The sequence below is a fragment of the Patiria miniata genome, unplaced genomic scaffold, assembly GCF_015706575.1.
Source record: "Patiria miniata isolate m_02_andy unplaced genomic scaffold, ASM1570657v1 HiC_scaffold_9, whole genome shotgun sequence".
Lineage (NCBI taxonomy): Eukaryota > Metazoa > Echinodermata > Asteroidea > Valvatida > Asterinidae > Patiria > Patiria miniata.
This window is the reverse complement of record NW_024037076.1, coordinates 416891-430249: the sequence shown is the minus strand read 5'-3', so window position 1 is coordinate 430249 and position 13359 is coordinate 416891. Positions and strand designations below refer to the sequence as shown.

The following is a 13359-nucleotide window of genomic DNA, read 5'->3' as shown; positions in this document are numbered from 1 at the left end:
CGGGTACCCGAGTACCCGACGGTCAATGTCGGAAACCGGTTCCAGATTATGGAATCGAGTACCCGTAACCAACTTAAGAAATTACTCAGTAACTTCTCAGACAATGAAAAAGAACAGCTTCGAATGTGATTGATAGAGACAATTCCAAATGAAAAACAGACTAAGTGGAAAACAAAAACAATGCACGTTTACAATGCTCTTGATAGTTGCAGTTTTTACCACAAAGCTAAAGAGCTCACTGTATACATTTGTAACTTGCGTGCTGGCGCACCGATATGGTGTAGTATTAGCATGCAGACCTTTTTGAACAATCTTAACAGCAACTTCCGAGACTGACATTTTTGGGGTTGGGTTTCTGTAGCGAGTACCCGGGTACCCATATTTTTTTCAGTCGGGTACCCGGTTCATGTACTACCCGTAAATGCACACCCCTAGTCAACAATTTTGCCTCATGTTTTGTGAAGCACTCCTCTTGTCTTGTCTATGGTATGTGCCTCCCGCGCGCACTGTATTAAAAAAATCATGGAGCACAGAGTTGGTGCAGGAATAAAATGTTTAAATTAAAACCTGTTCTATCAACCGTGATGAGCCATTAGGATCAGGTAAACTCTCTTAGGTATTTATGAATGAAAGATAAACCTAAAAACAAAAACAATTTCAAGGGTGAAAAATAACAACCAACTTTAAGTAAGGAAATAAAAATGTGAGTGGCCAGTTTTAAACAAATCAGAGAATGGCCCCGAGCCAAATTCGTAAATATCATTTAGTCAAAAAGTCAAAACACGTCAAAAATTCACAATGTAAAAACAAAAACAAAAGATTAAAAAATGTAGGAAAAAGATCAATTGAAAAATGATAGAGTCGGTTTATTTTCAGAGGTGGGGATGGGGGTTCTGGGCAGTGCTGGGTGGGGGATAGGGAGAGGTACACATAGTATAAGAATAGACCATTTTTATTCAGTACCGTAGTTATCTTGAAGTGGGCTTTTTTTTTAGGTCATTTTAAATTACAACAATGAATGCACAGTTCACGAGATCTATAGTTGAGGAAAATAGGGTTTCCATGCAGCCCCTGGATATATTTTTTAACCTACTTTTTTTGTGATCCTTAAGGTATCTCGTATCTTGATGTTCCCAAAATCAAATTTTGTTCCAGCGGTTCATTTGGCGGCCATCTTGGATTTCTTCGAAATCGGTTATTTGACATAACTTTTGAACTGGGCATCATAGGAAGACAAACACATTTTTGGGGGTAATTCGGGCATGAGGAACCAATGGAAAGTTCTGTTTTCATGATTTAAACAGGTTAAATACGGTACCTTAAAACTTAAAATAACACTCAGGACACACACACAAATATATGCCACTAAGATGGCTACAGTTCAAAAGGTCTATGTGTGTTCATCACCTTTTTTCTCCCAACATTAACTGTTTATATGTTTCTTTAAGACGTGAAATTCCTGACATTTTTTCCCCTCGGTTTCTTCTTCTACAGTTGCAAATCCCTCGTGGAAGAAATAGTTTTACCTGAAATGGGACAACATTTGAAGGGACACTACCAGGGCTGCAAGATAACCCACAGGTATTTTTTGGTATTACTTGTGTTTTTACCCGCACCATTTCATTGTACATGCATTTTTATCAAGGTGTATTTTTTGTTATGTACAGGGTGGTTCAAAAGGAAGTTTTCACTTTTTCAGACGCATTTTTCTCAAAATTTTGGGAGAAATATTGAAATAGTTTTAAGATATTCCTTAACTATGAGATCTTGGTGGCATATGATGAAAACGGCGTTGAAAATAAAACTTTAATTATGAAATGGCGGCCATTTACAGAGAAATTTTCAAAAACCAGTTTGTCCACACGTGTGTGTGAGATACACATATGGTCATGGCAGTTCTTTGTGCACCCAAGGCTATTGTTTTAACCAAGTTTCATAGACTTGCGTGTAGACAAACTGATTTTTGACCATTTCTCTGCAAATGACCGCCATTTCTTAATTTAGGCTCTATTTTCAACCCCATTTTTACCATATACCACCAAGATCTTGTAGCTTAGGAATGTCTTAAAACAATTTTGAGATGTCTCCCCAATTTTGAGAAATCAGCGTCTGGAAAAGAGGTACATGTAACTTTGTAGTGGACCGCCCTGTGTTTTGGGGAGGTTTTCTTTTGGTCAAAATGCACACCTCATTCAAGTATTAAAATATGTACAAAAACTCAACAAAAATATTTGAGTAATAGCGCAGAATTATACTTTTTTTTCTCAAAACAAAATTCAGTGTGTGGAGGCATTGTTTGTGTAATTTTGCAAGTTGATGACAATTCTCCGTTTGTCGATCTTTAAATTCCTGTAAATGTACCCTTAACGAGACATTGTTTTCATCGTGAGTTGTACCATAGGGAGACAAGGTAGATTTAAGGAGACATTTCAATGTCTCCCTAATGTCACAACTCCTATTTAGAGGCAAAATGTTACCGTCACAAATAGGCTAAATCTATCGCTCGTGGTCTAAAACATAGATGTATCAAAATTTGCAGGGGTAGGACAAGGTAAAATGGGGGTTAGGGGTCATGAAAGTTTTCAAAATGTGTGTGCCCAACCCTATAGGAACGTCATTCTGAGACCTGTACCATTTTTTTGTAATAATAACTGAATTTTTAAATCATATTGGCTTGAAGTGTGCCCTCTTGAGCTGGTGAACTGATGAATTCGTGCAACGAACGTCCTAACCGGTGACTATATTTCTGTTTAATTCAAGGCAAGTGATTCTGGTCTCAAAGATTAAATTGGACTGGCATATTATCTTCACCCTACTCGCAGTGTGGTTTAAAAAAAAAAAAAGTCTTTAAAATTTGTTAAAAATATTCCCATTTTTGAAGCATGCCTTTGACTGCAGTGGATTCTCATGTAACCTTATAATTCGGTGTAAAAATACAACTCCAAGAACTTGTTTTTAAAGATCGAATCACCCCTCTCAATCTTAAAAAAAAAATCAGGAGGATGATGTTGGAATTGAAGTCGTTAAAATGTTTTCCTTTCGCTTCGATTCAGTCGAGTAAAATCCCAGGCGGCAATTTATCCCGTAAATTGAATCATGTTGGACGGCAATATCGCCCGACACGACAAAATTGTTCGTCCGTTAATGTGATTTCCCGAATGCTCAATACATATCAGATTGCTTTTTGTCAGTGGTAACAATACACTGTGGATTTTGCCTTCTTAAAGCTTGCAGGCCAGTAAATAGGCCCGAGATTGTCGACGTTAGCTATCTGCCAAATCACGATTTGTGTACATGTACGCCGGCCAAACCACCATTTGCAGGCCCTCAAATTCTCTGCTGTTAGAGCATTTTGCGGGCCATGAATTTGAGGGTTTGTAAAAAAGGAAGGGCAGATGCCATGCACAGGACTGTTGGCTCTTATTTCTGGACACTTTTGATGAAATTTGGCCTTAAAATTGCTATATTTTACAATGGAGTGCACAAGTAGGCATCATTTTTCAAAATGGTGATTTGGCTTCAAGACTACTTGTAGGTGTAATCATCTGTGCGTAAAAATTTCGCCCAAATGTCATTAGTTAGCCCCCCCCCCCCCCCCCAAAAAAATGAACAGAAAAATAAAAGATGATAAAAATAAGCTGAAACTTTGATGCGTTTCTCAAACACTGTGGAGAGTTTTGAGTGGTTTTGGAAGTGGTGGTATTTATCACTGGGGGTCTATAATGGCAGTTTATTAACTGGTCTGCAATCTTTATATTATCAGCTTAGACACATAATACTCTGGAGGGTGTATCACAATTTGTTGGACCAAACGAAACGTGGTTGTTTTGTGATAGAAACAAGCTTTCTCTTGCCGCCTTTATGCAAGAACATTTTTTAAAAGAATGTTCGGGTTTTTTTCTAATTGCGAAACAAGAACTACAAATTGTGCTTGAGAAATTGTTCCATGGGGATACATGCATATCTCAACAACAATCATGATTTAGGAGAATGCTCCAATAAATTTAGGCACATTTTAAGCTGGAACTGTGTAATGAGAATATTGTTTTTGGACCAGTTTGCTTTTGTTCAGCAGGTGTAAAAAAAAAAATAGCATGTTAACAATCTTTTATAAGATGGAATTTTGCGTTGGGGTGATATAAATCAAATTAGGTTATGCGGTACCCGCTATGTACATCAGATTCGAACCAGCCAACCGATCCCGTTACCGTAGCTCGGTGGTCGAGTGGTAAGACATCTGCTCTAGAAAGCAGGAGCGTGTGGGTTCGAGTCCCACCCCCGTGATTTTTTTCCCAACTTTCACTCGGGAGGTAACACACTGAGTTTACAGTGTTTAAAGGTCGTTAAAGGGCAAAACCTACGTGTAATTTGATGTTAACAATCTCCTACGTCATGGAAAGTTTGATCATGGTTGATAACATCATTATGTACCCTTTTATGGGTTCCTTGCCTCATTTTGTGAAATGAAAGCCCACAATAGCAAGGCCCGGCATTCAGAAAACTGAACTAATGAGCCTGCTTGTTTGGTAGAGAAGTAATGACAGACACTCTTATTATCCTCCTTCTACATATAGATCATAGATCAGTAGTTATCATGAAGGCATGGATTCAGTGGTCATTTTGGAGGTGCATTTTGCAGAGTTGTAACGAGTCACTGATATTTGTGACTCGAGTCGAGTCGAGTCATTTCAAAGAAATGACTCGAGTCGAGTCGAGTCATTAGGTCAAGACGGTCGAGTCGAGTCGAGTCACAGTGTGTAGTCGAGTCGAGTCGAGTCAAGTATTTAGCTTGAGTCAATTCCAGTCACAAATATTTTAGCACTATGCAATAAATAAACACAAGAGAGAAAGTCATTTTTTGGCTTTTTAAATTTTACATTCGGGCTACTACATGTGGCGACACCACATTTGCCTCTTTATGAAAATAAAAAGGGGGTGCGAGCTGATCGTCATTGATCAAACCACGAATGTATATGTATACATTATTCGCGAACATTCTAACGTGACGTGAACAAAAACCGGCACCGGCGTAAGTCGTTGAAAATATTTTTCGCAAAGCTTTGCTTTTATTTTTTGGGACTCGAGTCTCATTAGCCTTCCTCGAGTCGAGTCGAGTCATTCTGATGAGGGACTCGAGTCGAGTCGAGTCATTTGCTCGCAGTGACTCGAGTCGAGTCGAGGCATTTGCCCTTTGGGACTCGAGTCTTGTCGAGTCACCAAAAATTGTGACTCGAGTCGGACTCGAGTCGAGTCATTGACTCGAGTCATTACAACTCTGCGTTTTTGTTTTTGCCATTAAACCTCCTATGCAAACATGCATTGTGAGCCATGCTGTTACTTGGGTCAAAATTGGTCAAGTGACCCATCGGTGTGTTAAAAGTATACCAGCTATACTTTAAACAAAAGCTAGTCACCAGCAGTCAGATCATAATCAAGCAAGCACTGTGACTAGTCAAACTGGGTCAACAGACAAAGCAGGCATGTTATAGTCACAGCTGTTTTATCACTCACCCGGAGTCAAAACATAGCTGTATCAAGTTAAGCAGTCCAAGGCAGTCAATCCTGCTTTATGTGGCTTTAGGGTTGAAAACAGTCTCTTGACTGATTTTTACAACTTGACACAGAATGTATGTTTACATAAGAGGGTTAAGACATACTGTGACTATGTTGTATCATCAAAGGCACAATTTCCCCAAACATTTCCCTAGTTACGCCATTATTCTGAAGAATCTCTTTTGAGAAGATGGATTGTTCTGAAAAGAACGGATTGATTGTGAAACTTGATGTTCCGATCAGTATGCTCAGCAGACTGATCTTCTTGGAAGAAAAAAACAACAACTCATATCATATATCATATCATATCGGGGCCGTATCATAAGTCCGACGCCTCATAGGTCCGACACCTCATAAGTCCGACGTCGGAAAAACGGGGCATTAATTTGTCGGATTTAATATGAGGCGTCGGAGCTATGAGACGTCGGAGCTATGAGGCGTCGGACTTATGAGGCGTCGGACCTATGAGGCGTCGGACTTATGGACCTTTATTTGGTTAGGGGATGCGATTTTGTCGGGCTTATGAGGCGTCGGACCAATGAGGCGTCGAGCTTATGAGCGGACCCCATCATATCATATCCCACTTTGTGCGCGTGTTGTACGCTATGATTGGGGGGGGGGGGGTTTAACAACTTTTCCCCTTCATTTATTGTAACTGAATTTTAAAAAGCCCTCTATAATGGCCGCTACTTACAATTTCTATTGACAAGACAACCAAATTCCATCTTATCAATCCCTGTTGAATTTTCTCTATACTCCAGCAGGTTATGGAATAAGTAAATGACAGTGGGTTTTTTAATTTTCCTTTTTTTTTAATTCTGGGCAGTTTGCAAAGTAATGGAATACTCACCAAGGTTTTTACTTTAATTACTTAACCTGTCCGATATGTAAACCTTTAGTTTAGATTGATTTTTTTTTATATATGTGAATTGATTATAGAGAAAAAAAAATGTGGATAGAACTGTATTGTAAAGATGTAATGTAAACGGATGGATATAATAATGAATAAAAGTGTAACCATTGACATGTATTATAGAAACTTTAACTTCGGTTTCGTTTGACATTATGGTTTGAGTTTTGTCTGGGCGCCTGTTGTTTCGACATTCAGCGTGGCACTATGAAACTGTCTCTACAATTTTTTTTATCATTTCGTGAATTATTTTGGAGTCCTGTTATGATGATTTTTGCAGCCAAACAAGCGTGTTGTTTGGTTGCCTGGTGATTGTTAAGTTAATTACGAAAAATGAAATCTCATTAGGTATTTTTGCATTACAAGTGTTACACCTAATGTGATCGCACAATGTCATATGTAAATCACACAATGAAGGGCTTGGGCGCAGGAGTACTGCAACTGTACTTCCAAGAGCTTAGTTGAGGATGGAGCATTAGTGTGCGACTACAGAATATGCCAAATGAAGCTTATGATGCTGTGGTCGTGCACGGGCGAGTATAAATGAAAACTACTCCTGTAAGCCTGCAAAATTCCTACTTGTGTCCTGATTTTATCCTCCAAAATCCTACTCCTAAGTCCTGTTGTTCTTATCCTGCTCTACTTTTTTACCAAAGGTCTGCTTGAAAAACTGCTGAACTTTTAAGAAATAAAAATCTCGCGTCCCATCTCAGAAAAGGTATTGGAGCATTATTGCAATTTTAGGTGCCTCTTTATTCGAATAATAAGTCGCAAAGTTTTTACAGATAACCTACTACCCAGTTCTATCTTTTTTCCTCTCTTATTTATTTGCGTTCCCACTTCCGAGCACAAGTGGACTGCCCGAAGGCAGACATCGTGCAAAAAAATGCTCCCAAATACAAGTGACGCGAGGCAGATACGGGAAGACGACGAGAAATAAGGCATGAAAGATTCATGGCACGTGAGTTGTGGGAGAAGATAAAAGGAAGAGGGGTCGCGTCTCGCGAATACATCCATATGTTTAACCGATCGAGCGGGGCTCATTCCTCGAATCTTGATTGATTACCATCAGACACAGCTGGCGGCTGCAGCGTATGGGATTACAGAAAGCACTAGATAGACTCGACGAGCAGGCGAGAGCGTCGTATCAAGGGAGCAATTTAGGCGGAAACTGTATACCTCACGGAACGAAATTGGGACGGTTCCTCTAATTGCGCGCACCCAATGATGTGTATGTAAACCCCTGGGAGGATTTGTTACCTTATTAAAGCCTACATGTTGTCGGCTCGGGTAAGATCTTGTCTAGTCTATGGAATATCCCCTTGCACAGCAAGGGTCTATGACATGCAAAACAACACTGCGTCTTGACCTCGAGATTCTGACCACTCAGCGGGCGCCTTCTTTCGGGTCTTCCGTAACCCGTTGTTGTATTACAAAAACATGACATCCAAATTGACCAGTCAACAACTTAGTTCACATTTCTGATCACACTGACGTCACAGTCTCTAAAGACCACTCCGATTGGCTACCGCGCGGGGTCGCATAAAAATGTACATGCTTCGTTCAGCTGTGGTCTGCCCACGTCAATGTCTGATCCTCACAAAAGATCTCGGCCGCCTTAAAACAGACTTGACTGTCATTAGGTATAAATCATATAAAAACGGCCACGATCAAAACACGTGCAGTTTATTATTCCTGTCAGACTTCGCGTTTTGGTTAGTTAACAACGTCATTTTGAATTCTTACTACGTTGCAAAAAGGAGCACATTTTGCCTGAGTTAGCTAGTCAATAGACCGTTTGCACTGCAACCATATTTGAGGTGTGTGCTAATGTTCAAGGGGGATACGCATGAGTACAGGCCTCTTGTGCCTTCATTGTTAATGAATTAAAACAAAACACACCTCCAAGATGGCCGCTGAATGCAGTCCATCTATGGAGAAAGCTCACATTAATGCCGCCCAGCGATCAACGAAAATGCCATCGCGAGAAAGGAACATCTGAGGTTTATCAAAATCGTCGCATAAAACGTGCGAAATGTAATTCTACCTCCATGGTCATATCAGCTGGGAAAAACTCACAAGGTCTTTGCGAAGGCAAATAACCGGGCTAGGCACTTAAAGGAACAGTGGCATACCTGAAGGTCTGCACTGCAGTAAAATGGACATGTTGATGAAAACTGTCGTCTGCTGAAGCACTGTACTGCACACTCGATCCGTCCGTGTAATGGCCCAAATGTCAGGCAGTATTGCTCGAACTTTTCCAAAATTGAATCGCACACTCTAGGAACTGACGTGTTGAATCCAACACTTACCTGAGCTCGGTCAGTGACCACACTTTGAAAGCATTGTAAATGTTAACTCCAACACTTAAACTGTTATTCATTAATACCTAAGACAGTTTACGCATCTCCATTGGCCGAGAGCCCGTCACTTGGCCGGTTTCGGATGAAGACAATGATGGGCCAATTTCATGGCACTGCTAACCGGTAAGCAAAATTGTGTGCTAACCATAGCACAGACATGTGCTAACCTTAAGCACTATTACACGGCGTGGATGTGCTAACGGTCGTGCGCATGGAGATTTCTATCGTTACGTCACTAAGTTAAGCAAATGTTTCCACAAGTCTTCCAATTGACCTATCGCCGTTTTGCGAGTTAGCCCCGCCCCTTAGTCAACCCTATGGAGTTTGTGTACATTAAGTTTTGTTTGTCTCAGATTTTGGGCGTTCCGCGTCCTTTCGTATATCATGTAATTGGACAATATTTCACAAGCTGCGTTGACGCGATTCTACCGCAATAGGTCAATAGCCCTGCTTACCAGTTAGTAGAAAAGTTGTGCTTGCTATAGCAGAAAATCATTTTGCTGCTGAAGCACTATTTCATGTCGTTGACGTGCCAACGGTTGAGCGCGCTGATGTTACATCACTGATTTAAGCAATTTTTTCCTCCGTGGTTTAAACGTTTGTTTTCTGCTGTGCTTACTACTTACAAGTCTATATGAAATAGATGGAGGCTAGGTAAGCACTAAATTGGCTGTTAAGCAGTGCTATAAAATTGGGCCCAGATCGGGTTGCCAAGCTGCATCAGCTGCGTAGGACGGCTCCCCACAAAAACACTCCGAGGAAAACGCCAACAGGTTAATGACGAAAACCCAGAAGCAAACGAAAGCCCGAAATAGTTTTCCATGTACCTAAGTGGTTCAGATTGAAACAAATCATTACAAATGATGACATGTATTAGCGCATGCTAGAATGTACATCCACTATTTCAGCCGTATTTAATGAACGAAAACCACGACACGAGACATAGATAAAGATATTTCTCGTTCAACCTATTCATCGATAGATAACGTAAGTACTTCGATGTAATTTTCAAACAGTCGGAGTCGAGTCACTGCGGAGTGATACGTTAAAGTGCGGTCACTGACCAAACTCATGTTCAAGCAGTGTTGGATTCAGCACTTCAATTTGGTTGTCATCAATTCGTCTTGGATTTTAGTTTGTTCCCCTCCCACGTCAGGAAAAATTACTTCTCTCCGTTTTCTGATCTGTGTATATAGCTTGGTAACCAATTACTCCCCATACTACTATACCTCCCACGCCAACCTGTTTAAATGTGTCAGGATAAGCCGGGTTTTCAGCGATGCTTTTTTTTTCTAGTCGGAAGGGCATAAATTCAACCAGGTGACTGGCACAGTTCTCACTTCACGCGAAAAAGCGAACGCGGGCGCGAATTCCTGACGTCACGAGGAGTATTTTCGCTGCATGCACTTGCTCTATTGTTCTGTACCGAGTCACTTTTTTTATCGCTGGCGAATTGGCGTCAGGAATGATACCTATATGAAACGGTCGTCTTTCTTTTGCGTGGATTTTCAGCTTGAATGGATCACTAGTAGTAATCTGGTCACAGTCACGATAGACTGGTTCCCGCCTCCCCCCCCCCCCCCTTAAGAAAAATATGGGGTGACTAGACTTTAGACTGGACTTGTGATTTCCTTGTGACGGGACTTGTGATTTCCTTGTGACTGGACTTGTGAATGGACTTGTAATGTACTTGTGGTTGGGCTTGTGATTTGCTTGTGACTGGACTTGTGAATGGATTTGTGATGTACTTGTGATGTACTTGACTTGTGACTGGACTTGTGACTTTAAATGTGATGAACTTGTGACTGGACTTGTGATTGGACTTGTGATGTACTTGTGACTGGACTTGTTATGTATTTGTGACTTTACTTGTGATGTACTTGTGACTGGACTTGTGACTGGACTTACGATTGCTTGTGACTGGACTTGTGAATGGATTTGTGATGTACTTGTGACTGAACTTGTGACTTTAAATGTGATTTACTTGTGACTGGACTTGTGACATAACTTGTGATGTACTTGTAATTTACTTGTGATTTACGTGTGACTATACTTGTGACAGGACTTGTTATTTACTTGTGACTGTACTTGTGATGTACTTGTGACAGGACTTGTGACTGGACTTGTGACTTAACTTGTGATGTACTTGTGATTTACTTGTGATGTACTTGTGACTGTACTTGTGACTGGACTTGTGATGTACTTGTGATGTACTTGTGACAGGACTTGTGATTTACTTGTGACTGGAATTCTGAATGGACTTGTGAATGGTCTTGTCTTTTACTTGTGAATTGACTTGTGAAAGATCTTATGATTTAACTGTGTCTGGGCTTGTGAATTGTCTTTTGATTTACTTGTGACCGGACCATTGAAAGATTGTGTGATGTAATTGTGTCTTGGCTTGTGAATGGTCTTGTGATTTCCTTGTGAATATGCTTGTGATGTACTTGTGACCAGCATTGTGAATGGTCATGTGACCGGACTTGTGATGTACTTGAGAACTTGTTAAAGATCTTGTGATTGTCTTCTGATACTAGACCTGTGAATTGATCTGTGATTTTCTTGTGACTGGATGTCACTTGAGAATTGACTTGTGACCGGATTTTGTGATTCATCAAAGTACGTCAACTACGCACTATAATGCAGCCGTGTTATCTTCGCCGGTTTGCGCGACCTTGGTTTGCCGGATCCCTCAAGATAATACTCGACGTGGACGCGCCGTTTCGAGGCTTGTCGAGTACCGAGGGATCGCCGGCTATTAGTGCTAATCCGCCCGTCCGATTCGTTGTCAGGCCCCAATGGGACTAGCGCCAATGACGTAGGAATTGATCGTCAAAGTTAAGGTCTTTCTCCTGTTTTCCACGCACTTCGTTGTCGCAGTTTGTTTTGGAATCCTCATTTTGTGCGTCTCGTTCCCTCGAGCACAAAGTATCCTCGAAGCCATTAATATACTGATCTATTCAATTTGAATTTTAATTGATGCGGAGGGCAAATAAGACATTGAGATTTGTCAGTTGGAGTGTGTTGACGATTGAGTAGTTGATTCTCGGTGGTCGCTTGAAGAAACAAATCCATCCGCTTTTCCCAATGACCCACCGGTTAATTAACTCTTATCACCGAACAGCTATCACCAAAACAAAACAAAACTGCCGTAAGAATAAACCCTTTCTCGAGAACTGTTGAAGCTTTATAAAGCATTTTTGAAACATCCTTTTTCACCCCCCCCCCTTTTAATGCAAAAGATAAGTTCGTATTGTTCTTTAATCCTTAAATGGAGGTTCGAATGGTTGTCGAATCAAATGCCTGCTTCAGAGCTCCCCAAAATTTGATAGACATACCTGCGAATCGACTTTCTTCTAAAGGAAATTTACGAAAACCGACAGTTTTAAGTGAATACGTTACGTAGGAAGCACGTGTAAATGCTGCAAAAGGTATACAAGGATTAATGTCCACGTCACCCCTAGGGCGCCACCAAGAGGCTATAGTGGTCTTTTTCCTCGGAACCATTTTTGTTTTGTGACAAATCGTAATCGTTAGAGATACAAAACGTTATCCTGTATATTATTCGTCTTTTTCTCGGTCAAATTAGTGATCATGCCGGCCAAGTCATGTCATAGTTGGCGTAAGAGGGCCATGATGAACAGCGCCACCCAGTGTCACATGGTGTCCAGTCCCGTTCACCTTGAACAGCGCCCCCTAGTGTCAGATTAAACACCGTCTCCCAATCTGCAGGGTTAGCAAATTTCAGGAATAACAATTTCTGGTTTTACAGACAATGACCTGTCGCAAGGTTGTACCACCCCGGCCCCCGAAAAAAACGGTCTGGCGAAGCTCCTATTGACCTCAAGTAACCCAGCCTAATTCTCTGTAGCTGTCGATGAAACGTAGATCAACTTTCGTTCAGATTATTTGTGTTCCATCGGATCGGAGCGCGTCAACTACAGCACTGGTTAACAGAAAATGCAGCCGTGTTATCTTCGCCGGTTTGTGCCGTCTTGGTTTGCCGGATCTCTGAAGAATACTCGACGCGGACGCGCCGTTTCAAGGCCCTTCAAGTACAGAGGGATCGCCGGCTATTAGTGCTAATCCACCCGTCCGATATCCGTCGTCAGGCCCCAGTGGGGTTAGCGCCAATGACGTAGGGACTGATCGTCAAAGTGTTTTTCACGCACTTCGTTGTGCCAGTTTTATTTAGAAAACCTCATTTTGCGCATCTCGCTCCCTCGAGTACAGAGTTATCCCCGACCCCGAAGCCGTTAATAAACAGATCTTTTCAATTTGAATAATAATTGATGTTGGAGGGCAAATTAAACATGGAGATTAATTTTGTCAGGTGCACAAGTAATCAGGAGTGTGTTGACGCGCGCGCGAGAGAGTGAGTTGTTTCTTCTCGGTTGTTGTTTGAAAAACAAATAACAGCCGCTCTGTCCCACGACCCACTGGTTAATTAACTCTTATCGCTACATGTATCATGAGGAAAAAAACCGCCGCAAGAAACCCCTCCCGCGAGAAAAGAAAGAACATCTCTTGTAC

General features: G+C 41.2%; 1 protein-coding gene across 3 annotated transcripts in view; it reads left to right on the top strand.

Annotated features, from left to right (window-relative positions):
* Positions 1-1834, top strand: part of LOC119720227 (DENN domain-containing protein 1B-like) — a 63368-nt gene extending 61534 nt beyond the window's left edge. For all 3 annotated transcript variants that reach the window (XM_038189842.1, XM_038189843.1, XM_038189841.1), the window contains one exon: positions 1495-1834. In XM_038189842.1, coding sequence (XP_038045770.1) covers positions 1495-1520 — 26 coding nt within the window. In that variant the 3' untranslated portion in view covers positions 1521-1834. The remainder of the gene's footprint in view (positions 1-1494) is intronic.
* Positions 1835-13359: the final 11525 nt, after the last annotated feature.